This window comes from Anastrepha obliqua, chromosome 1 (genome assembly GCF_027943255.1).
Source record: "Anastrepha obliqua isolate idAnaObli1 chromosome 1, idAnaObli1_1.0, whole genome shotgun sequence".
NCBI classification, from domain to species: domain Eukaryota; kingdom Metazoa; phylum Arthropoda; class Insecta; order Diptera; family Tephritidae; genus Anastrepha; species Anastrepha obliqua.
In genome coordinates, this window is record NC_072892.1 from 115,020,845 (window position 1) to 115,047,135 (window position 26,291).

Here is a 26,291-nt window from a genome sequence, read left to right on the forward strand (position 1 = left end):
ACTTTTTCCTGTTTCCCAAGCTCAAGTTGCCGCTCCGTGGAAAACATTTTGAGACAACTGAAGTCATAAAAGAGAATTCGAAGAACACACTCGAGCTTGACTTGTTTACAGTAGCACAGAAAACAAACTATGTGACATATCGCGCTGAAATTTGACATGTAAGCTTATAACAGTCCTACCAAAAAACAAAAAATTTATTTTTGCCATATGTCATCCGCGGACCGCTTTATTGATACCGTCTCGTTCATATTTGAGCAGAAGTTATGGTGCTTCAACGCCACAGGGCAAAGTAATTTGATCAATGCATCCCTATCTCGATAATCTACGTCGAAAATCGTAGTAAATCATCGTACGAAAATTTTCTCGAGTTCATTCGAGCTTTTGAGCGAGATGAATATTTCAGCTCAATAAAAACGAAAACAAGTAAAACTCTTATGTGAAAACGTTATATGTAAGTTAGTGCTAAAAAATACCAAACTCTTCGATAAAAATATCGAATTACAGTTCATCCCACGTAGTGTTGCAAAGGCGACCTTCTTAAAAGATGTGTTAAATGTCTGCATTATTTAATGTTGCTGTAATTACGGGAATGAAATATCAATCACATTCTTACATATGTTCACCTGGCCAACTGGTTTGTCCAATATCCGAAGTTTTTTCTTTCAAACAGAAACACCCATTATAATGTAAAATAAATTACCGAAGTTGATATAAACCAAACATTAACATTAGTAAACGTGATAAAACCTATAAAACAAGCCATTTGAAACATCACTTTCATTAGTATGTAAATGCATCTGAAAATTTACAACCTCACAGTTGAACGCCATAGTGCACTTTGTTAGACAGGAATGCACATTCATACAAACTCGTAAATGTTAATCTTTTATAAACATTGAATACTTTAAGTTACAACTACTTTTTTATACATTTTAACATATCATGTTAATGTGTGAAAGGAAAAGCTTATTGGACCACTTTGAGGCTCCCACTTAATACAAGGTGTGGCTACTAAGTAACCAAACTGGCATTGCAAACGATTTTATTCTGATTTCATATATATTTATTTAGTGTTATTTTCCATATGCATTCCTCCTCCACCCCTGCAACACTCCATATGAATATTCGCTCTCAGAGAAGGGCTTCTTCCGCAAACAACTATGGATTGATTAAGCTCATCATTGAATACACATAGTGTAAATTCCTGTTTTGTTTTCGCTTCGTACGCATAGATTCCAGATTCGTCATTTGTTACGATATCATCGACCTATCATCGGCTCTTTTAGGACGTATGCCGCTTTCTGTCTTACAGCTTCAATGCACTCATATAATGATTTCACTTTAGCAAACAGTTGGAAGTCGCACAGGGTTCGATCTGGCGAATAAGGCGCAGATAACACTCGTTACAAGATCATACATATGTATAAGTGTATTAGTATTAACCTTTTCAATAAATTTATGTAAGTTTAATTACAAAAATTTATGCGAGTTGTTTTTGTTAAAACGTGAGAACTTCTAACATACAAGTATAAGTACAACAAACGCTCGTAGCGATCGATTCGCAAAGCGTGTAATATAAAATTATAAAGTGGCTCTCAAAAGACGCGCCTATATGTTGCTTTAAAATAAAACATGTAAAAATTTAGGTTCTTTCAGATTTCACTATCTTTATTCAACATAAGGCTCATATGTGAAAACATTACATTATTTAAATGTCCACCATGAAATGACAGTTAAAGTCTGTGAAACTGTTCATTCATGTATGCCTAATTGTTGAAAACATTGTGATATCGATGTTGTTTAGCAAGACTTTTCCTATTCTCAGCAGATGTTGAGATTTTTCACCAGCCTTTGAATTGTCGACTCATTCGGACAATTAATTCCACAAAAAAATCACGAATTTTGTATATTTTGTTCTTAAAGATAGATCATTTTCATAATAAGTTTGAATAACTGAAACGCTTTTTTCTATTGAGTAAAATTGTGCATCTGCCTTCCAAAAAATAACCAACTAGGAATTATTCGCACTTTTGAAAGTCGCTTTATATGCTAGCGCTTCGCTATAGCGATATTTCGCACTGATTTGCTACCTATTGTGAAACTTGCAGCGATAATTTCAGCTTAGAGAGACAAAAATCTGACGACTGAGTAATTTTTAAAAATTGACAAAGCAAAATATTGGATAAAAAAAATTTCTTTTCCAATATTTTCTTTTAAATAAATTTGATACTTGTAGTATAGAATAATTATAAAAATGTAAAACAGAAATATCTTCCACTTAAAAAAAAACTCTACAGTAAAATTCTAGAATAAATCTCAAAATTTTTGAAAAATATTTTCAGTTACTTCTTATTAGAACAGTGCGACGAATATCAACTTTTCTTACTATCCAGAAGAAATTTTGTATGCAAATAAAATTACTCTACAACAAAATTTTAGAACAAATTTCTAAATTATTGAAGTTTTGACATTGAACTGTGTTTAACATTTTTTCAGTTACTTCTTATTAAAACAATGCGACAAAAATCAAAATTTTTTTTTTTTATGCAGGAGGAATTTCATTTGCGAGTGAAATTATAGACTTTATATAGTAATGCTGCTTATTCAGTTTTTCACTTTTGCACCGATTAATTTTATAAAGAATTTGAAAGTTCAAAGGACTCAATTTTCAAGCATTTTTTGTTTAATATTTTTCTCATTTTTACGTGAAAATATAGATTTTATATAGTAATGCTGCATACTCAGTTCTTCATTTTCTCAACACTTTATTTTGTATAAAGCATTTTAAACCATGATCTTTAAATGGATATTGAACAAAAGAGGATCTATCCAGCTAATGACCGAAATTGTGCTTTCACACCTCCTTTCACTTTGTTGTTTTTGTTGTTTTATAAAACCTAGAAAAACATACATGAAATAAAATATATGCATTGGAAATTATTAAAATATTACATTTTTATAAAGACAAAATAAATAGCCAAATTTTAGATTAATTAACGGCAATATGCAGAATACTTGCAATCCCTGAATATTGGCACATATTAAAGTTTTTCCTGCGAATTAAAAAACAAATTAGTAGAAATTGGCTAGTACAAACAGCTGTAATTAAAATAATTTATGGGAGCGAAAGGAACTATATTCGAAAGAGAGCCACTGCCACACCTGAACAACGGGTTGTCGCGTCAGTCTCGTTATTTAATAGTCACACCTCGTAGAATAAAATCCCAAACGTTTTAACACTTAGCTTTTGAAGAACACTATTTCGCTGCTTGCAGGTGGCCATCGCATTTGGCTTTTAGCAATCTTAAGCGGCGTTTAAATGGCATCAAACAACAGACATACAAACCCATATGTGCTACCATTTATCAGTTTACATGAGCCGACTGGGAAAGCTTGTTAAATGCTTTCTCCACTAAAATTATATATTTCCACTGATTTTCATTTCATCAACACATTAGATCGCCGACATATTTCTAAAAGTATTTAAATTTACTTTGTCATACAGTTCACTTTTTTCATTGCACCATTAATGTCCACTCACCTATGCATTTTTAGTTTTATGCTCTTGCAGTATACATCTGTGTGCTTTTTGTCCATTTTGTTTCTTCATCTACATTAGTATGATTTGTTTTACTTCTCCAGTTTTTATAAACATTTGTCGCGTCTTTATGTTGTCGTGAATATGAAATTAAGGTGCATAATTTTATGGTGCACTACATGAGCATAAATGTGTCTGGACAACTGAGATGCTGACGATGATACAGATGTTAAATGCATTTGCACAGGCATTGCTACATGCCCAGGCGGAAAGCAAAAGAAAGTGCTTTCACACATGAGTGATTCCATGCCATGTAACCAAGTATTTTGAGCATTGTGGTAAATTTTTTTGAAAATTTGTTTATTTGTAACGGCGATTTTTTTTCCCCCAAAAAATATTGCCACTTCATTTCCCTCCACATTTGTTGAGCTCGATTCTAATATAAGTGTAATCCAAGGGGAAAAATTTGTGTTTGATTCAAGGAATGCCCCACTGAACGAAGGTAAGGGCTGATTTTCTCAAGTGGTTGCCTTGTAAGTCAGCGGACTTAAAATGTTAATATTAAGAAATGCGTGAGCCAGACAAAGAGAGATACATAATCGCAGTGTTTTGTGCTCTTTTCTGAGTAGACAAACGACATAAATTTTCACAAGAGTGAGCCCAACATTCAATCATCTATACACAGTGGAAGGGCAACATTTTTTCGTAAACAGAAAAACAAAATTTAAAATTAAAATAATATTAAAAATTTTGGTATAGAGTTCATTAAAGTAAAATATCTTGGTTCTCTTTATCATTTTATATAATAGAAAAAAAACATGTGTTTCAATTATTACCATAAAACGTATTTTTAAAAAATTTTGTTTTGGGAAAACAATTAAGAAATATTTTTTGGGGAAAGTTTTTTGTCCTCATTTTTGAAGAACAACCCCTTAGATAATTCTCATTTTTCCATTAATTGCTGAGACTATGTTCAGTTTTCTATACCAGTGAAAAATAAGTGGAAAATACTGTTCTGCCCAAGCGTCAGCCTACCTACTCGTCCAAAAAAAAAAGTTTGTAAAAGTACATACATTTTACTCGAAAAAAAATTTAAAAAATATTAAAAATCTTATTCAAATGGATTACCTATCCTAAAAATTAAAAAATAAAATATTTATAAAATTATTAAAAAGAAAAGAGTAGATTTCACTTTAGAAAGGTTAGGTTAGGTATATCTGGCTGATCTGTATAGATCTCACATAGACCTTCACTTTAAAAGACGGTGCATGGAAATTCCAAGATAGAATAAATGTCAAAATTATAAATTTTTTTTTTCAGTTTGTTTTTCATTATATTCAGGGTTACAAATAAACTAATTATCGGGAAAATTTCCACAGGGTCGAAAATAATTGGATCATTCTTACGTTTTAATCTTTCTATGTGTGCGTATGGATGGAGTTTCTAGTTTGTATACTCCTCTCCAAAGTGAGTATGATTTTAGTCATCATTCATCACGACAAAAATATGCAAAACAAGCTTTCGAATGAAAGAGAGCAAAAATATCCATTTCAAGACAAATTCAAGGCAAAATTTCAGAGCTTGCTTACAAAAGCTGCTAATCAGATAAACTCGATAACAGTAAATCATACAAATTATCATATCCTGCAATGAAACTCCGTTAAGGAACCGCTCAAAGAGAGGCACAATGTATCGATGAATTAATATTTAAAATTAACGTAATTTGGTTTTAAATTACGACAGCTTTTAAGTCAAATCTTCAAATATTTCAATGATAAATGCAAGACAACGATTAACGTTTATAATACTTGTATTTATTTTAAAATACTTGTATAGCAACACAATTACCCTGCCTTTTTGTATACGGCAGCTGTCTAGTTCAAATGTGCGAAATATTGTATGAGTGACGGAATTAAAAATCTTCCGATAGGCTGATTAATTTTGCACCACCTTGTACATACGTTTGCAAAACAATCTCTATACATAAAGCAGGGAACTTATAGAGCATTACCTGCCAATGAACTATTTATTTAGTCTCTCAATAATTTTAAAAAGTATGTTCTATATGAGCTTAAACATTTTGGAATAACTTCAATTTTGACATTGTATATAAAGAAATTATTATATTTAAAATTACTATTTGGTATGTTTGCAATATTCTGAACCATGAAAGGCATGCTTGTTTGTGATGGAAGCCAAAATCTGAGGGCGAGGTCTTCAAGCCGCTTGCTGGCAGCACTTATGTGAGGTCACTTCATCTTTTTACAATATTCGCATTTTTCGGGATAAATTTTTTATAAAAAATATAATTCATTGTATGAAAAAAGTTTCATAAATCAAAGTTCCTTGCACAAAATTCCCAAAAAATTTAATAAATTTAAAAAAATGTACATGAAAATTTTCAACTTTTTAATCAGAATTTCTTGTAAACTTCTGATTATGCAGCTTTATACTGCATTCACTTTTGGTCTAATAAAGTGCAAGTCTGAAGTTACTAAAAAATCGACTTGATTTTTTTTTTTAATTTTCTTCCATACAAAGCACATGTTCGGAAGGCGCACCCACAGGTCACGAGAGCTGCAAAAGTTATTTTTCAATGAAAAATTTCTAAATAGAATAACTGGTTTTTTGGTGTTTGCGTCGTCGAAACGACAAAGTATGATGTTTGTGTAATTTTTAGTGACTTGGCATGTGATTTCATGGCGTTTATTTTTTTTTGTAGTTTTTTAGTATTTACTTTAATGATTAAAATGGCAACTGGTACACGATTAACTGATAAAGAAATTGCAAAATTTCTTGCAATTTGCGATGACGAAATCGAATTGGACGATGATCAAGATCAAAATTTTGAGGATAGCAATGTATCAGATAATGAGCTGTTAGAAGAAGATGAATATTGTTCATCAGATGAACCAATCAATTCAGATGACGACGGTGTGCCTTTGAACACTTTAATATGCAAGTCAAATATAGTGCCGTTGTCAAAATCGATATAACGTGGAAAAGATATACAGAAATGGTCGATTATAAAACCTAAGTCTCACCATAATGGATTGAATATCGTGCATCAAGTACGAGGACGTACACGACAGCGTAAGAACATCACAGACCCTCTACAGTGTTTTCATATGTTCATAACTAATGAAATTATCAACGAAATAGTTCGATAGACAAATGTGGAGATAGCTAATCGAGAATCAATTTCACTTGCCATTACCGATGACCGCATAGGAAACCAACTTCACAACAGGAAATATTATCTCTTATAGGAATATTGGTTTTAACTGCTGTTAAGAATCATCAGCAGATGAATTGTTTGATCGAGCCTATTCCGGTGCTCAATACTTATCCACAATAACTAAAGCCTGTGTGGGGAGCACAAAGTTCAACGTTGTGCCTCTTGTACAAATTAAAGTCTGAATATTCCAAAAATATATTTTTTTTCTAATTCAATATGTTAGCTTTAAGAACGAAAAAAAAGATAAATTAATTTTTAATTTTTTTGTTATTTTTTTATTGTTTTGCTTTTGTTCTATTTTAAATATAAGGCAAATGAAATAGTGCTGTGAAATCTTTTTTGTTTTTTTTTTTGATAAATAATATTAAAAAACTAAACTTTGTTTGTGTTATTTCATTGAAATACGTACATTAAAAATAATTTATTAATAAAATTTAAACCAATTTTTTTAAACAGGAGACATCCTTTGTACCCTTTTAAATATTGCTGTAGTCTATTCGACGAAGTATGATGTTAACGTATTAAAAATAAGTATGATATTCTAGGGTTAAACAAATTAAGTTTAAATTTTTTTGTTAAATTCTTAATTATTGAGTTTTTGCCATCAAATTTACACATAAAAGGAGTTTAACTTAAAGAAAAACTGTTTCAATTACTTTTGGTTTGGTAATTGGAGAGTTATGAATTGAGCTAAGAATAATTCAAGGCTCGTCATACTATATACATATATAGTCCCTGTAATCCGAAAAGCGTCACATACCGTAAAGCATCATTTTATATATACATTTATTTTTTTTAATGCATATGAATAAACTTCATAGCTGATTTGGGCTGAAAACCATTTTTTTTTTTACTAATATGGAGCAACATACAAGGTGGTACAAATTAACCATCAAATATTGCTTTAAAATATTTTTTTTATTAAATAATTTTAATGAAATTTAAAAAGAATATATTTGGGTGTTAAAGCAGTCATAGAACAGTCACACCGAGTTGAAATATGGTGAAAAAGGTTGCTAAAATCAAAAGTTAAGAATATACTCGTATACACATGCATTCTGTCAAAAAAGTAGGGGGAATTGTTTAATAAAACACAAAATAATTGCTTAATCTTCAACATTTATTTTGTCGCCTTCAAAATAGTCCGCATTCGAAGCAATACACATATGCAAACGATTAGTCCAGTCATCAAAGCACCTTATAAACGCGTTTGAAGGGATCATCTTCAGCGAATTCTCCTTAATGGCCTCTAGCGCCTTAAAGCGGCTTCCGCAGAGTGGCAATTTAAGTTTTGGGAAAAGCAAGAAGACACAGGGGTCTAAATCTGTTCATCGGTGATTTTTCGATGATATTTGACGAGTTTTGGTTCAAAACAGTGTTCACAATATGAGCCTGATGAGACGGTGCGTTATCATGATGCAAGATCTATGAGTTTTCTATCCACACATTTGACCGTTTCCTACGCACATTTCTCTCAAACGTCGCATAACTTCCAAATAATATTCTTTATTTACCGTAGATCCATTTGGAACGAATTCCGAGTGCACAACACGATGATAATCAAAGAAAACCGGCTTTGAAGTGGTTTTTTGGGTTTTGGCTCATGTGTATAGCGCCATTTCGTCGCCTGTTGACTGGTTTGCATGTCAAACTCATATACCCACGTGTCATCACCTTTTATGATGCGCTGGATAAACGTTGGGTCCGAATTCACTTGCCCAAGCATGTCTTCAGCCGCCTTCTTCGGATGAATTTTTTGAAAGAAAATCAACTCTCTTGGAACGAGTCGAGCAGACGCACGTCTCATACCCAATTGATGATGTAAAATGTTGCGAATTGATTCGTAAGACATGCTAAGTTCACGAGCTAATCGCTCAAACTTAAATGATGGTGTTCCAGCACCATTTCCTTGACTTTGTCGGCGTTGAAGAAGTTGATGGGCGACCAGATCGGGGCAAACTTCCACAACTTCTCGGCCCTCTGCAAAAGCCTTATACCACACGTAGACCCATGTTTTTGACAAAGCACACTTGGCATAAGCTTTCTCCAACATTTTCAACGATTTAGCACATGAAATCCCGATCAAAACAGAAAATTTAAAACAAAAAACAAATTCTTTGTTCGATATTTTTATCCATAGTGAAAATCGCAGAGCACTCCTGTGGTTGACCGACAGAATCAAATGCCAAAAACAAGCTAATTGACAGATCACGCTCAAACTCTGCTACCCTATAAAGGACAGCTGTACCACCATTCTAGCAAAAAAAATTTAGACATACATATGTGTAACACGCTCTTTTTAAATGAACAATTCCCAATATTTTTTTGATAAAATTACTTTATGACAAAATTACTTTTTTCAAATTTAATTTATGTGATATCTGCAATTAAAGTTTCTCAAACAGGTTTTAAATAATCCACAGTTTTATTTTCAGTCCGATTTTGTTTTCTCTTTGACCATTATGTTTAAGCTCCGTATACGCTTAAAAGAGTTTTGCGTTCACATAAAAATTTTCCATGTAAAATTACTCTCTGAGACCTGGATCCCTCCGAATAGAGTTGTTTTGTTAACGAAACTGTACCAAAAATTTTGTTTTAAAATAACATTCAGGGAGGCGCACATTGAAAAGAGCTGCCAGTTAGAGGCTAGATTGTACTTTGATTTCTTCAAAGAAGTCTTTTAGTTGCTTTTTTCTCGCTATTCATTTGGAATTTATTTTATTTATATATTTTGCAAATGGCATCGTATGTCAATCATATTTGGCACATGAGAACTAGACAGCTGCAGTATTCAACCAGACTAGCAGTGAAGCGCGTAAAGGTCAAAATAAAAATGTCCATCACTCAAAATCATTTGTTTCTTTATTTAGTAAAAAAGTTTTTGAAAAACAAAATGGGACGATTAATTTTGCGCCACTTTGTGCAAAAAAAGAAGGGTTTTCCAATAAGAGGCGTTATTTAGATATTCAAAAATAAATATTTTTTTTTTAATATAAATGATCGGATGTTTATTTCATTATAAAGAGAAAGGTATACCGTTAATAGTTGAAAATAAACTCATGCACCACGACCACGCTTACGGGACAATATCCTTTTCATGAATTTTTCCATAACCGAAATGCAAAGTGGCTGTCCTATGTCCTCGATAGCCTCACGAATTCCATCTTTGAGGTCTTGAATCGACCGTGGGCTGTTGGCGTAGACTTCTCTTTCACGTGGCCCCAAAGAAAACGGTCATAAGGTGTTAAATCACAAGATCTCGGTGGCCAATTGTGATCACCTCTTCGAGAAATAACACGGTCCGGAAACTTTTCCGTAAAAGATCAATGGGTTCGTTGCTTGTGTGGCACGTAGCGCCGTCTTGTTGAAAATGAACGTTTTCCAGATCAATGCCATCCAATTCCGGCCATAAAAAATCCTACATCATCTCTCCTGTTTAACACCTAACACCTGTTATTGGAAAACCCTTTATATAAGTCTAATAGACATACTTGTAGTAAAAAACATAAATCACTTTATAATAATTTTTTCGCCATATCGTCGCAAGTTTTCCTACTGGATATTTCCGAAAAACTCACACACGAATTCACAAGCGCATATGTTACAAGGCGTATACAATAAAATACAATACAGTATGAGTGTAAATGTTTACTTTTTCAGCCGCTTCTGAACATGTGGCATCATCTGCAAGTCAATGTTATGAAATCTTTCAGACGGAAAATGGCTACACATATGTTGCAAATGGCCAAAAGAAAAGTGTGTGCTTACAAACTCTGAAGTGTGAGTATACGTACACACGCATGAATGTATGTATGCATATGAGCGTAATGCATTTTTTGAGGAAAGGACCTCACACATTATACGGTATTCATCTGTGCGCTACACGAAAGGTCTTAAAAGTTTTATGCCAAGAAGCGTTTAAGAGACATTTTGAGTTTTTATTACCAACAGCAGGAAATCGAGGAAATATTAAAATTGAAGTATCATCAAGTTTATATTGAAAAGACGTTAATAACTTTAAAAGATGTTGAAACGTTGTTTTTTTTGTTGTAGTTATAGTAGGGTGTCAAGTACTCACATATGTATATGAGTCATTTAATTTTTTTAATTTAAGTTGTGATTTTTATTTCATGATTTTTTCAATTTGTCTTAATTTCTTTGTTTTTGCTTTTATTATTTGTAAGGGTTTACAAGAAGCCGGCGTGAATGTGTCAGCCACCACTGTCATACAACTGAAGGTAAGTGTCGGCATGCTTGTGAACTCACAACCACATACGCACATTAAAAATATCCCTGAAAATAAAATAGTGACAAATTTAAAAAGTAAAAAAAAAGAGTTATGAATATGCATACACTCATGCATAAGTAAACTCGGCATGCATCTATGTGTTTGCGTATGTGTGAAAAATATTATAGCATTTGGTCACTTGAAAATTTGAATATGCAGCCATACTACATGGAAAGCAAATAGAAAATATTCATAAAAATTCATTTGAAATGCAAAATCACAACATCACAGGTATACGAAGGTAATATTACAATACCAACAACAAAAAATAAAATTATTTCAAAACTGTCAATATTTTCATGGCATTTTTCGTTTCACAATTTCCTTTTATTTAATTTTTCATTTATTATTTTTACAATTTAACCACTTAATTGCATGCTTTCCTCGCTTTAATTTTTTATTATTTTTATTAATTTTTTTTTTATCACTGCATGCGCATGTGTTGGAAGATTTTCTTTTTACATCGCTCATATACTCACCATAAAAATGTAGACTGAGGTGTTATTTGAGCATTTAATCTCTACTTTTGTAAGCCATCCGCACTAATTCAATTTTTCTTTTCTTTTTGCCGCTATTATTAGGGTGAACCTGGCGAACCAGGTCCACCTGGACCACCCGGACCACCTGGTGAGCCTGGCTCACCGGGAATGAACGGCGGACGTGGCCCTGAAGGTGAAACGGGGCCTCCAGGACCTGCTGGACCACCTGGCGAACCCGGACCAATTGGACCACCTGGCGCGCTGGGCGCACTAGGACCTAAGGTGAGCATAGACACGTTCATAACCAGAGAATGGAATGTTGATCCCTTGAGTTTATATGAAAGCACGTACGCCGATAGATATCAATTACAGCATACAGTACGACTTAACTGTAAGCCACGCATGTGTAGTAGAAAGGGTAAAATTGAACTAAATATGTGAGTATTTAGTGCTGCAAATGATTCATCAATATGTAGAAGAATGGTAGTTCTCATCATCAGAGAGTTATAAAGATTACAAAGTGCGAAACGTTCTTGTTGTTGTTTTTAATGGAAAACAAAAAAATTCTTAGAAATTCTATTTTGGTTTCAGTAACAGATATTTATTTATAGAGAGAGATAAATAATTTTCAAGCAACTTTACTATAATTTATGCTTATCAAAGATATTCCCTTACTAACCATGAAAATCCAATTCGACGCACAGTAACGTCATGTTAAATAACTTGTTCATAGAGTTTTTGTGAAAAGGTTAAATAGTTTCGAGACAGTGTAACAAAGTACTAGTATTTGTGGCTTCTAAATGGCGCATCACGCTGTAGAATTTGGGAAAAAAGAAATCCATCATTTCCTTGACAGATGGCTGTAGTGATCGATAACTCGTAAAGTATCAATGGCAAAGTAGGTGATTTTTGTAATTTCGAAATGCATAAATGAGCGGAGAAATGGGAACATTCATAATAAAGCTCGCCAAACATTCCATACCTATTCGACGGCGATCAACGCGAAATGAAAATTGTCAACAGTGTGTGGCGAAATTATTTTCAGCCGATTGTTAGGATTTGTGGCACGTTTGTAGCCCGCATGAGCAATTTACATTATTTTCTCGACATTTTCGGCAAACTGATCTTCCAGAGCGAGGTGCGTCTTTGAAATTAAAATTACCGAATTACTATTATTGTCTTATATAATATAGAAAAAAGTTTGCCGCACATATCTACTTCGTGCTTTCCGAGAATGCATTTTTTATACAAAATTAATTGCGTGTGAAAAGAAAAACGTGTATAATTTCGTCTCATTGCATTGCGGCGAATTTTTGTTTTCTACAAATAATTTTTTATGAAATGCACAACAATATTAGGTGAAGACGTCATTCATATTTTAAAAGTTGTTCAAAACTTTTGCAAAAAAATGTTTATAGCAAAGTAACAAATATTTCTTTATCTATTTACAAACGTGAAATAAAAATACAATTAATCTTACACGTAAAAAAAGAAGCACTGGCTGCCAGGACCTTTGGCTCGACATAATAACGAATATAAATGGAAAGAAAACAGCATTATTTTTAATTGTTCAAAACATGGAAAAAATCGATACTACAAGGAAATAAATCAAAGCCAAGTAATAGCTATTACTTAATAAAAATATGATATATATTAACTTAAAAACTATAACTACTAAAATAACTCGAACTTCAAAAATAATCAAATCTGTATTTTTTTTTAATAGTCCTGAACCAAACCACCGCAAAATACCGTAATAATACCGCTAAAATAGCTACTCCTTTCAAAAAATATTGAAGCATTTCACACATATTAACCATATTAGGAGCATATAAACTATTAAAATGCTCAGCCAGATGGGTTGCGTTTTCGCCTTTATCAAAGAAAAACTTTAAAGTATAGTAAAGCGCTTTTCTCCTTGTTGGTGACATTATTTGACCACTCAATGTTGAGTCAAATAATCACAAACTGTCTCAGATATTCTTATCTTTACCAGACCACGTTGGATACGGATTACTAAAGCCATCTATTCCAAAAATATTGGATTTATTTTTACTACACCGGAAATAAAGCGACAGTCTACTCTGTCTCCTATGAAGCATAAACAAATTTATAAACCTTAATCGACTGTTCCATAGAGGAGGATTTCTTAACGTTTCCCAAGTAAATCCACTAAATTTGCGATTTTATGTTGAAAAACTATTTGTGTGTATTTTTTTTTTTTTTTTTTTTTTTGTGTGCACTTACAGTGCACAAATTTGGTGGTAAAAACCAATAGAGACAGTCAACTGATGGTATTTTTCAATTAGAGATGTATAGAAGAGCCGAAAAAAGAATTATTAATCGATCCCTTACGCTTCATGTACGCATGGGACACAATTTCTTTACAACTCTCACTCTTTTTATGCCAAATTTGTTATAAAAAGTGAAAATGTTTTTGTTCTGATAAATGTATACATACAACAAGCATGAATTTAAATAGCGGGATAAAAATCTACAAAGCGCCAGGGCATACCACCGTCTGTAAGATCACTGCTGTGAAAGGGAAAGCTAAAATTCAATGTTAGTTTCTTTAATAATCCTTGAAGTCTGACACAATGTAAAACTTGGTATATATAAGAGTTTATTTCTCCGCACCCATATAGCTCTGAATCGATGGCACTAGTCATGTGCAAGCAACTGCCGTCGTAATTAGGTATATCTTTAACATCGAACTGACAGTTTTTGACGAAAGTCTTTGCTGGTAACTTGGTGCATAAAGGTTAGGTCGATAGCAAGCAGATTACAGAAATCCGTCCTACCATGCAAATAAAATAGTATTGCGAAGCTATATACATAAGTGTATTCAACTTCGATGGCAGTGCCATTATCTGCTGCTTCCTTTGAAATTTCATTAATCGGTATACCAGAATGGTCCGGAGACCACGCCACATGAACAGTTAAGAATTCAAACTCTGCGAGCTTCGAGCGAAACAATTGTTTTTTAAGAGCTTGCACGCTGTTTGGCTGTCCGAGAAAATAACAACTTTATCCGCGCGCAACTGGTAGGCAACACGTAATGACTTTAACAATTCCCATAACTCTCCAAAGGTGGAGGATGTGCGGCATTCTATTTAAAAAACTAGAATTTTCTTTTTTGTTCTGATGCCAACCAATACTCATGGACTACTTAAAAAGGCTATAACAGGTGACGAATCATAGGTGCATGGTTATGACATCAAAACTAAAACCCAATCGTCCCAATGGAAGAGTCCAGGAGAGTCAAGACGCAAAACACTTGACTTATTTATACCTCTCACAAGCAAACTAAACATTCTATATTGATAAAGCCGTGAACATATCTTCGAGGCAAGTGTACCAGGTTAGGTTAGGTTGTAATGGTTGCCCAATAGGGCCCACTTGGACGAAATAGTTTGGTTCGTCCTTTGTGATACCATTGAAGGACAAGGAGGAGGGGGAGGAAGGGAAGGGATGGGGAGTGGTGAGTGCTTGTGGACTACGAACGGTGACTAGTCCGCGGTTGTGTTAACCTCATTATGCTGCTGATGTAGTTCATCAGATTTTTGTTATCAACGCCTGCTATATCAGCAGGCGCAGAAAAGAAGTGAGAACCAAGGTATTTGAATCTTAGTCCTGCGAAGGCTGGGCAGCTTAGGAGCAGGTGCTGAGATGATTCCACCTCATCCTCCATACAGCTGACGCAGAAAGGACTCGAAGTAATTCCGAGTCTCACGGCATGGGTACCTCGCGGACAGTGCCCCGTGATGATGCCCACGAAATTTGAGAGATGACATTTTGTCATCCCCAGGATATCCCTCGAGCGCCTCCTATCTAAACGTGGCCAGAAGGACTTCGCGACCCTACACGTTCGTGTACTTGCCCAGCGTTCGCTGAGTTGGTGCATAGCCCATCCTTCCAGGAGTAGAGCGCAGGTTGTCAGGGGGATCCCGATTCTCTCCTTTCGCGGACACATTGCCTCACAGGTCCCCTGTCTGGCCAGCTCATCGGCTTCGCAGTTTCCTTCAATGTCACTGTGACCAGGTACCCAAATTATCTTAATGTCGAAGAATTCTGATGCAATCGAGAGTGAGACCAGGCATTCCCTGACCAGCTTCGAGTGCACCATAATAGAGCCTAGAGCCCTAATGGCCGCTTGGCTATCGGAGTAAATATTTACCTTTTTTGCAGTTATTACGCAAGTAAGTAGCCAGTCAGCTGCTTCTTTAATTGCGGCCACCTCTGCTTGGAACACACTACAGTGATCCGGTAGCCTGAATTTGAGTTTGATGGGGAGCTCTTTGCAGAATACTCCTCCTCCAACCCTGCCATCCAACTTCGAGCCATCCGTGAACAGGTTAACGATGCCCTGTCCCCAGGTGTTGCCCCCGCTCCACTCCTCCCTTGGTGGAATATAGGTGGAGAAAGTTCCGCTTGGACTTAGCGAAGGCACACACTGGTCCGTCGACGAGGGGATGAACTCAAAGTTTCTGAGGATGCTTGAGTGCCCATATGTGAGGTTGAGCTTATAGCCCAAGCCCCTCAGTCTGATTGCGGTACGAGCAGCGGCAATTCTGCCTGCGATGTCTATAGGTACCACATTTAACATTACATTAAGCGCCAGAGTAGGAGTAGTTCGAAGCGCCCCACTGATCCCAATGAGAGCGGACCTCTGGACTCTCTCTAGCTTTTTGACTGATGTCGTCCTCTCCAGTGAGTTCCACCAGACAGTGACTCCATATAACAAAATTGGCTTTATTATGGTGTTGTAGAGCCAGAATACAACTCTGAGCGAAAGGCCCCACCTTTTGCCAATTGCGCCTTTGCACCCATACCAGGCGATTGTTGCCTTCCTTACTCTCTCCTCAATGTTGGGCTTCCACGTCAGCTTGCTGTCAAGGATTAGACCTAGGTACTTCACCTTGTCAGAAAGCACCAGTGGAGCGCCCCCCATCGAGGGGAGTTGAGCTCTGGGTATTTTATATTTCCTCGTAAATAGGACGAGCTCCGTCTTAAGAGGATTCACCGATAAGCCGCAATCTGCTGCCCATCGAACAACTACGTTCAGATATCCCTGCATTAAATCGTACAGGGTATCTATAAACTTTCCTCTAGCAATTAATGCCACGTCATCCGCGTAGGCAATCACCCTACAGCCCCTCCTCACCAGCTCCTCCAGCAAGTCATTGATAACAATGATCCAGAGGAATGGTGAGAGGACCCCGCCTTGCGGCGTGCCTCTGCTCACCTGCCGGCGGAGAGAGACGCCGCCCCACTCTGCCACGACCGTTCTGTCGCTGAGCATTCTATAGATAAACCTGGAAAGATCGGCTCCGACCCCCAGTCTATCCAGAGCTTTAATGATTGCCTCCGGGAGAACGTTGTTAAAAGCCCCCTCAATGTCGAGGAAGGCGCCGACTGCGAGTTCTTTCTGATATAGAGACTCCTCAATATCTTTAACAATTGTGTGCAGAGCAGATTCCACTGATCTGCCTTTACAGTATGCATGTTGGGCGTGCGACAAACGCCCCCGAGGAATTCCGCTTCTTATGTGTAGGTCAATCAACCTCTCAAGGGTTTTCAGCAAGAAAGATGAGAGACTGATTGGCCTAAAATCCTTTGGGGAGACATGCGAGCTCTTGCCAGCCTTGGGTATAAACACAACCCTCACAGCCCTCCAAGATCCCGGTATATAGCCCCTGGCTATGCAGCTCGCATAGATGGGGGTCAGCCAGCGGCATGACACCACTACAGATTTCTGCAGTTGGGCAGGTATGATGCCATCAGGACCAGGTGACTTGAAGGGCCCGAAGGAGCCAATGGCCCAGGCCAAGCGGTGCTCATCCAGCAGCCAGCCCCGGTTCTGAAGACCGATTGGTGTACTTCCCGAGCTGGTGCTGCTAGATACCGGATTCGTTGGAAAATGAGCGTCGAGAAGCATTTTTAGTGACTCCTCGCCGCTCATCGCCCAACGTCCCGATTCATCCCTCAGGTATCCCAAGGGAGCCGAGCTCCTCGTGAGTATTCGTCTGAATCTTGAAGACTCATGATAGCCCTCCACGCTTCCACAGAAGTTCCTCCAAGAGTCCCTCTTGGCCTTCCTAATTTCGGACTTGTAGATTCCAAGTCCTACTTTATACAGTTCCCATCCTGAGGGAGACTTGATTCTTTTAGCCCTATTAAAGAGGCGTCTGCACGAGGCCCTAAGCTCAGAGAGCTCTGCTGTCCACCAAGGTGGTTTCTCCTTCTTAGGGAGCGTTCTAAGTGGACAGGAGCTTTCAAGAGCCTTATTACAAGCTGAGGTGAAGATCTCCACCAGATCATCGATCGCTCCCTCCGAGAGATCTAAATTTTCCCTGGGTGCTTCGGGGAGAAGGTTCAGCAGATTCCTGCCGTAGATATCCCAGTCCGTTCTCCTCAGATTCCTGTAGGAGAGTCTTTTTGGACGAGTTTCAGTGAGAGAGAATTGAATATACCTGTGATCCGAGAAGGAGTGAGTGTTAAGCACCCTCCAATCGGAAATTCGGTTTAACAGTGAAGAGGAGGCCAGAGTAAGATCCAGCACCTCCTCCCTGGTTGCGGTAATGAAAGTGGGGTCCTTACCCCTGTTGCAAATAAACAAGTCTTCGTTTAAAATAAAATCAAAAAGTGACTCACCTCTTGCATTTATGTTGGAACTTCCCCAACAGGTATGGTGGGAGTTAGCATCCGTCCCTACAATTACGCCGGTTTTCCTGCGTCTCGCTTCAGCCAGGGCTTCCCTCAGCATCATTGGAGGTGGCTCCACCTCGTCCTCATGCGCCATATATGCCGACATCAGCCATAGCTTCCCCGCAGGGCCCTCTAGGCTCACAGTCACAATGTCTTCATTGCTAAAATTAGGCAAGATAAATGCATTAAGTTCCTTCCTGATGAGCATACAAGATCTTGGTTTACCTAACCCGCTGTACGCCATCAGTTTGTATCTTTTCGTCCTAAGTCCAGAAATGCCGCTGCTGCTCAGCCACGGTTCCTGGATCAGAACTATATCAACTCCACCTTGTTCAAGGTGGAGCAGTAGATTGGCGGACGCCGCCTTAGAATGCTGAAGATTTATCTGAAGAATAATCATCTTCGATAATCCTCTCCAACATCCCAAGGTCGGTGTCCTCACATTCCGAGGCCAGAAGCCTCTCCTCCTCCGCCCTGTCGAAGAATGACCCTATGCTGATAACGGACCCTGGTCGTGAGGGAGCGTCACCAACACTGTCAGCCTCCGACGTGACGGAGTCTATCTCCATGTCCACAGGAGCTTCCTCAACTGTGGGCCCTTCTTCCTCCCGCACCTCCGGATGAGCAGAGGCATCCGCTCTGGTATCGCTTTGGTAGACCCTAAGGACTACCTTTTCGAAACCATAGCTGATAACCCCCTTTGTTTCAGCAAGAGGGCCGAGAGACTCTGCATTCAGCAGAATCAGCGCTTGCCGATATGATCTCTCGGTCTTCTCCACCATAACCACCTTCCAGTTGTGCGTGGGGAGTTTCGGGTTGCAGTACCGGAGGATTTCCTCCATTTCCTCTGAGGTAGAGGGTTCGGAAGGGAGCCAGACACGTGCTCGCGGACGCATAGGTAGATCCTTTTTGTCCACCGCTTTCAGCTTAGCTCCCTTCCATACCTCTCCCACCAAGGCCACTGCCGCCCTGTACATAGTAGCTGACCGTTCGTCAGCGCAGACAATTCTCTTAAACGTGCCGTAGTGCCATCCGGCGCTTTCACAGCAGGGGGGGGGGGTCCAGGGTTTTCCCTTACTACCCTCATGAAGACAGCGGAGATGGCGGACGCTACTCTCTTCCATTCCTCCCTGGAAATGGCGCCGTCCTCCCTAGCACTGTCCATGACTCCAAGAGTGATGTGGCCTGCCTGTTTAGCGACTTCGCTAAATGATTTGGGCATGCCGCCATCAGTCCTGGGCCTCTTTTCGAGGGAAACATCCTCCTCCTGGGATCGCTGCCTTTTTGCCCCCGAATCCACTTGTGGCGCACTCGCTCCCTTTTCTCTGTCCTCTTCCGCCCCCCGTAGAACCTTCCTGGCCCACTCAAGCGTCTGAAAATGTTTCTCAGATATCTGAGAAGCACTTTGGTCGCCGTAGCGCTCCAAGATTTTGGTCGCTAGACGGAGGTCGGAGAAGGACCGCTTGCTCTGCCCTCTCTGCCGTTTAGGCTTAACAGGGGGTCCCCGAAGAGACAACCCCGAAGCCCCCGGAAAACTAATGGAGGACCCCTTGCTGGTACTGGCCATCCCATCCAGTACTGCTAAATTAGGAGACGCAGCCGGTTCCGCCTGCGGCCTCCTACCTACCATAAGCGGGTTCCCGCTTGTGACCCCCACGTTCTTGCTGGAAGTCGGTTCCGACTTCCCCTCAGGGTCCCCCCCTACTCTACTAGTCGCTTCTGACATTTTTCCGCCACTGGGAACTTCAGCCCTCAGGGTAGGACCCCGGGAGAGTTTACGAGGGGGCGATTTCGCCCCTCCTATCCTGCGAGAGATGGTTTTAGGACTCGGTTCCGAGTTCCCGCTACCATCTGAAGTTTTTGTTGTTTGTTTTGTTTGTTTTGTGTTGTTCATGTTTTATGTTAATTGGGTCCCCACTCGGAGCCGCTATCCAAAGCCCGTAGAAGTGTAGTCGTCCCTTAGAGGTCTCATGGTTGCCCTCATGAGGCATGCGTTCAGAGCCAGACCGGACGCAAAGACGGGAGTCCTCTCAACCGCACCTACACCGCCAACCCAATGGCGACGGGTTTGGAACGTACTCCGAGGCCTGCCAGGGTTTTAACGGGACGGGGGCGGTCACGGCATTAGCCCACCAGCCGTTTCTGTTAAGTTTCACCCTAACATACTCAGGTGGCAGAATGCCGCAACCACCGGCACAGGTTCAAAAGATTCCAAATCGTACAGAAAGAAAGTCCAAAGACGAAAGCAAGGGTCGTCACCGTTCAGGTTGTTAGGCCGTTCAGGCCGCAGATCATTTTGCGCTATCCAGGGTGCACCACGCGGAGGCGATCTGCTCTACACCCCAACAAGTGTACCAACATAAACAAATTAATAATAATCGAAAGTCGCAAAGTTGCAATAAATTTGAATCGTATATTTATTTATCTTTACTTAAATCAAATGACGTTAAAGCCTTGATCTTGCAAAAACTTAGTACTAAATTTACTATGGTAGTAAAAAAAGTCCAGGTGGTCGATTTTCGTTCTATATAAACTTTTTCTCGTTTTCATTACACTTTCGACTCGCGTTGGGTGACAAAATTAAAAGAAACGTCAAAATATTTACATGTGACAATTTTCTCTTCACTGACAATGTGAATGTGAAAAAATGGAAAAGGAGGTCCGTGGCAAGCGTGCAAGTGCGAGTATAGGTGTGAGGCTCTCTGTATACCCGAAAAGTTTCTAAAAATTTTGTTTAAAAAATTGAAGAATTTGATGAAAATTAGAGATGTTTTCTTATTAACTTTCACAAAGTTGTAAACTAGGATTCATATGGTTATTGTTGTAGAATAAACTTTACTTTTATAAAAGTCAATATCAAGTAGAATCCTTGATCTCCTTGTGTTTGTAACTTGATTTTTAAGTTGTTAAGTTAAACTGCCTTTTTTCAATTCACATTTTATTCTAGCTTTTTGTTCATTACGTAGATTGAATTAAAATTATTTTTTTGTATTTATTTGAATAACATAGCGTTTATGATATTTTCAAAAATAGTTTTTCATATTTTTATAGTTAAAAAATTGATAGTTTTCTCCGAACAGTTTTTCGGGTTGTTTTGTAGCTTTAACATGAGGAAAGTTATTTGTGAGTGTGAACGCATGTGCTTGGTAGTTTAGTGAAGGGATATCAACTAATATATTAACTTTAAAAGTGAACGAAAAACAATTGTACACGAATAATCGAGTAAATATTGTAAAAGAGAACACTGGAAAACTTTGTCTGGCAGCCACTGAATGTCTCTATGCATAATTATAAATATTAATTGAAATGATGAATATGCAAAGAAATGAATGAATTAGCAAAGAAAAAGAACTTATTTGAAGTATATTTATTTCCAGCTTAAATATTTTAGCACAAGCCTTAAGCAAATGTAGCTTATAAAGAAATTTTTTTGTTAAAAACGAATGAAAAGCAAAAAAAAAATGAATATGAATAAATTTTATAATTGAAAGTTATGGTAAAAGCATATATTTTCCACTATTTGCAAGCACTGTATTTTTGCAATGTTCAAAATATCACGACTTGAAGTATTAGTACAGAAACTAATATAATATGTACTTCAGGTTTCTCAAAGTCCTGTAAATAAACCCCATCGTTGGTGTATTATCCATCGTGAAGTGAGCGTCCCAAAACTATGAACAAATTCCTATAAATATAAAATTATTTTCAAAATATATATAGGTATATAATGGCGCGTACACCCTTTTTGGGTGTTTGGCCGAGCCCCTCCTCCTATTTGTGGTGTGCGTCTTGATGTTGTTCCACAAATGGAGGTATCTACAGTTTCAAGCCGACTCCGAACGGCAGATATTTTTATGAGGAGCTTTTTCATGGCAGAAATACACTCGTAGGTTTGCCATTGCCTGCCGAAGGGCGACCGCTATTAGAAAAATGTTTTTCTTAATTTTGGTATTTTCACCGAGGTTCGAACCAACGTTCTCTCTGTGAATTCCGAATGATAGTCACGCACCAAACCATTCCGCTACGGCGGCCGAAATAGGATTACATTTATCCTAAAATCGTTATCTTACCTTTCCCCATTACGCAATCTTTGCTCCAAATCAAGCAAAATAATTATTTGCGACATATTCTTTTTAAATTTAATCTAGCTTCAAAACAAATGTCATTTGAAATTTGAATATCACACTTGCAAAAGTTTCGTGGCTTCAGTGGAAACGGAACACTTCTATCATGAAACAAACGAGAATCGCAAAGTAAAAATGTCTGTGAAAACGAAAATTAAAACTTTTTTTCAATTGAAATTTACGCGGAACGAGAGTTGACCTCAAGCTCTAAATGTAATATTTATAGTATTATAATATAGTTTAACGCGAAACTATGATTATGCACCATGGTATTAAAATTCATATTAGTCACGGAAGCTGGGTATTAGCAAACACATACAAATGCTACTTTTTAATTAAAATACATACATACATACAAATTCTCGCACACACATAAAACTCCTGCTTTGCTTGCTACATGTTTCCTTCGCTAATGTAGTCTGTTCATCCCCGCAACAAAAGGAGCCTAATAATGAAAAAGGGAAAAGTTGTGACACTTTTTTTGTGTAATAGGCAACTATACAACACCAACAATAGCACTATTTAAGCGTATAATATTTCAAAATAAATAAGTTGTTAAGGGTCAATTTATGCACGTAACATCTGCACCGAAATGGGAATGGAAATGGAAATGAAAACGAAAATATTGTGCGATGGTGAGATGACATCTCTGGCAATGATGCAGCTGCAGGCATTTTTCCATTATTAGTGCCTATTCATTTTCTATTTGATTGTTTGTGTGGACAACTCTTGTTTTCTATTATTTCACCTTTTTTCCTTCTTACTTATACAAACAAACACAGGCTATTATCCTATCAAATAGGATATTTATGTGTCTGCGCTCAACCCAAAGTACCTACGAGTATCCGACGTGCAGTCAGAGTGGCGGAGCGACAGATAGTGGTAGTGATACTGCAGCGAGGCGAAGAAAAATGAACTCCTGTACTCAGAATGTGATATGTGCGGTCTCTTTAAATTGCTGACTTGTTGGTTGACTGGTTAGACTCGAGTGTGTCACAACACTTAGCATTTATTTATGGTATTTAGACATTTGCGTATTTCACACTTAATACCCTGCATACGTGCACTCTAAACTTTTGCGAATACATACATACATACACGCATAATTATGCCCTAAGAGATTTATGTATGCTTGAATGTGTGTGTGTGTGTGTTGTTGCTCTTTCTCAAATTCCTATTGTGTCCTCTCATTTATTATCAATGTGTTTGGGATGCTTATGTTTCTTTGTTTTTTGCAGGGCGACAAAGGTGACCGCGGTGATCGTGGCCTCACCACGACCATTAAAGGTGACGAATTTCCCACCGGCATAATTGAGGGGCCACCAGGTCCACCAGGACCACCTGGTAAGTACTTTACGAAACATTTGTAACCTAATCAATTGCCTATACAAACTACTTAAATGCAAGTATAGCCACACAAATACACACAGACAGGCTCTTAAATATTTATAAATATACATACACATGTATCTATTAAGCAAGTGATGCCACACTCTCGTAAATAAATAATGTACACAGTATTTGTTGTTATAGTCGGCAGCTGAAGGAACCTATGTGTATATGTGCATACATATGTATGTATGTAATCTCATACAATGCCTGTTCATTTTCCTTTCCTCCCTCATTCGATTGATGGAACGTAATTCACGTGCTGTTTGTTTGTTTTTAAAGGTGTTTGTTGTTGGCATTTGTTATGCCACACGCTGTTAGTCAATGCACACAATCACTAAATAAATACATAAATGCACATACAACATATGTATGTTTGTTTGTGTTTGTGTGTTTTTGTGGTCGTGCACATCTTTAGCTGCTATGCCAACAGCATCAAAGTGGCTGCCTATCTACCTTTTGTAAACATTATTAAAAGGCAGGAAAAGTGCAATAACAAGAACACTCTCACACTTACTTGTCTTCTCTAATGTTGTTGTAATGATACCAAATGTGTTGGTTGTTTTAATTTATGGCCTGCTGCATGCCGCCGCAATACAAGCAGCTTAAAAGGAAACAAGCAAAGAGCACAGTGGGTCGATGATGATGAACTGATGCGGTTAGGAAATATTCAATATGATGATATAGAAGAATAAAGTTTGATAAAAGATTATTCTATAATTAAAATTGAGCATATATACTTGTTTGTATGCTGTGTTTGAAAATTTATTAGTCATTTACTAGATTCTCAAATATTTTCGATATCGAGGAAATGTTTACCCAATAGATTTCGGGTTGTATAATATAAATAAATTGCGCCTGAAAACTAATAGAAGGAGTATGTGTGCGTATTTTGGAGAGTATTTAAAGTAATCGTTTAGACTTTGAATGGCCCAAGTATGCATAAGAAACTACAGCGCTTAGAATTATTGATAATTTTTGGCAGTTTATTTGTTTCTTATTTAATTGCAATAACTTTTTGCTGAAAATATAGTTAATTCTCCTACGAAACCCCTATAAGTCCAAGTTTCAAAAACTGTGCAAATTTAAAAATAGTCAATAAGTTTTCATAAATTTTAATTTTTACCAAAATAAATTTCGAGTAAGCAGTCTTATAGCCCATTTAATTTTGATACAAAAAAGTGAAATTTGAAGTGGTTCAGATATCGCGTTTATTTTTAATAATATTTTTCCCTGAAACTGTTGCGCTTTTTCTCCATATAAAGAATGAGCGCATGCCAGGTTTTTGGTGTTATGCGTTTCAAAAATTAAATTAAAAATTAAAAACAATAAGAAATTTTCAAGGATGGTATAAGAAATATTTCTCAAACTGTGGGAAATATATAAAATATAATTTACAAAATACAAATTTTTATCAGAACTTCACCCTTTTAAATCAAAATCTGGAAAAATTTCTAGTGGTAGAGCCAATTAAAGTTTCATATAACAAAATGCTAGTTTGAAATCACTTAAATATCGCGTTGATTTTTAATGTTTTGTTTTCTCTTGCTCACGGAATTGAGTGCTTTCTTTTATTTTTAAAAGCAATATCTGGTATTATAGATTATTATGTATGTATATATATTTTTATTATTATTTGTTATATATTTTTAATATATGTATATACATAGAAACCACACAAATGCGCCAGCAAAACAAAGAGTCAAAAATCAAAGCGTTTTTCGAGCTATGGCTTTTGCAGGAGAATGAACTATAATAAACAAATATTTTTAGTCATTTGAAATTATTATTATTATTTGAGAAACAATTGAATTGTCAAAATCTGTCAATAAATCCCTGGGCTATAGTTAACAGAATTTGCTTTTTCAGAGGAGTTAGACTTAGTAAGTCTAAATCTGGAGACGTAATTGATATGCTGGTTCAGGCCTCCAAGATGTTTTTATTTAAAAGAAAACACTAAGTTCGCGCTTCATGTGAAATGACTGTCAAAATCCATATAAATTACATTTCAGTGAAATATGCGTGAAATTTCATATGTATCTCATTTCAAAGTAATACTCAGTCTACGTTGTGAAAATACCGCCCAACACGTCAGCAATATTTCAGCAACATTTTTTCACACCTATGTAAAGTGTCCATGCCGATTAAAGTTCAGTAAAAACTGACAGTTCATTTACGAGTGAGTGCCAGAGTTCGAATATTTTGAAGTCGTGGCATTTTGGAACGAAATATCTTCACAACAAGTGTAGTTACATCTTCTTTATATTTTCTGTCTGTCAATATATATGTGTGCTAATTTGTTTAAAAACACTTTTCTTACTAAAATGTGCCAATTGCTTCTGGGACGATGTTTATAAATTCGACGTTTCTTGTCATTTGACAATAAATGTTGCTAGTAACATTTCACAGCAAACCAAATGCATGTTGCTGGCGAATTTTTACGGCTGTGAAGTTAGTACTAGCCTTAAAAGGGCAGAATACGCGATTTTGGCCTTTTTCTTTTTTTAATTTACAGCGCATCTTAAAG

At 37.1% G+C, this 26,291-nt stretch overlaps 1 protein-coding gene across 1 annotated transcript in view; it reads left to right on the forward strand.

Moving 5' to 3' along the window:
* Window positions 1–26,291, forward strand: part of LOC129236770 (collagen alpha chain CG42342-like) — a 159,819-nt gene that overhangs the window by 5,357 nt on the left and 128,171 nt on the right. Inside the window, exons 5-7 of the mRNA XM_054870982.1 lie at window positions 10,961–11,014; window positions 11,646–11,825; window positions 23,614–23,719. Coding sequence (XP_054726957.1) covers window positions 10,961–11,014; window positions 11,646–11,825; window positions 23,614–23,719 — 340 coding nt within the window. The remainder of the gene's footprint in view (window positions 1–10,960; window positions 11,015–11,645; window positions 11,826–23,613; window positions 23,720–26,291) is intronic.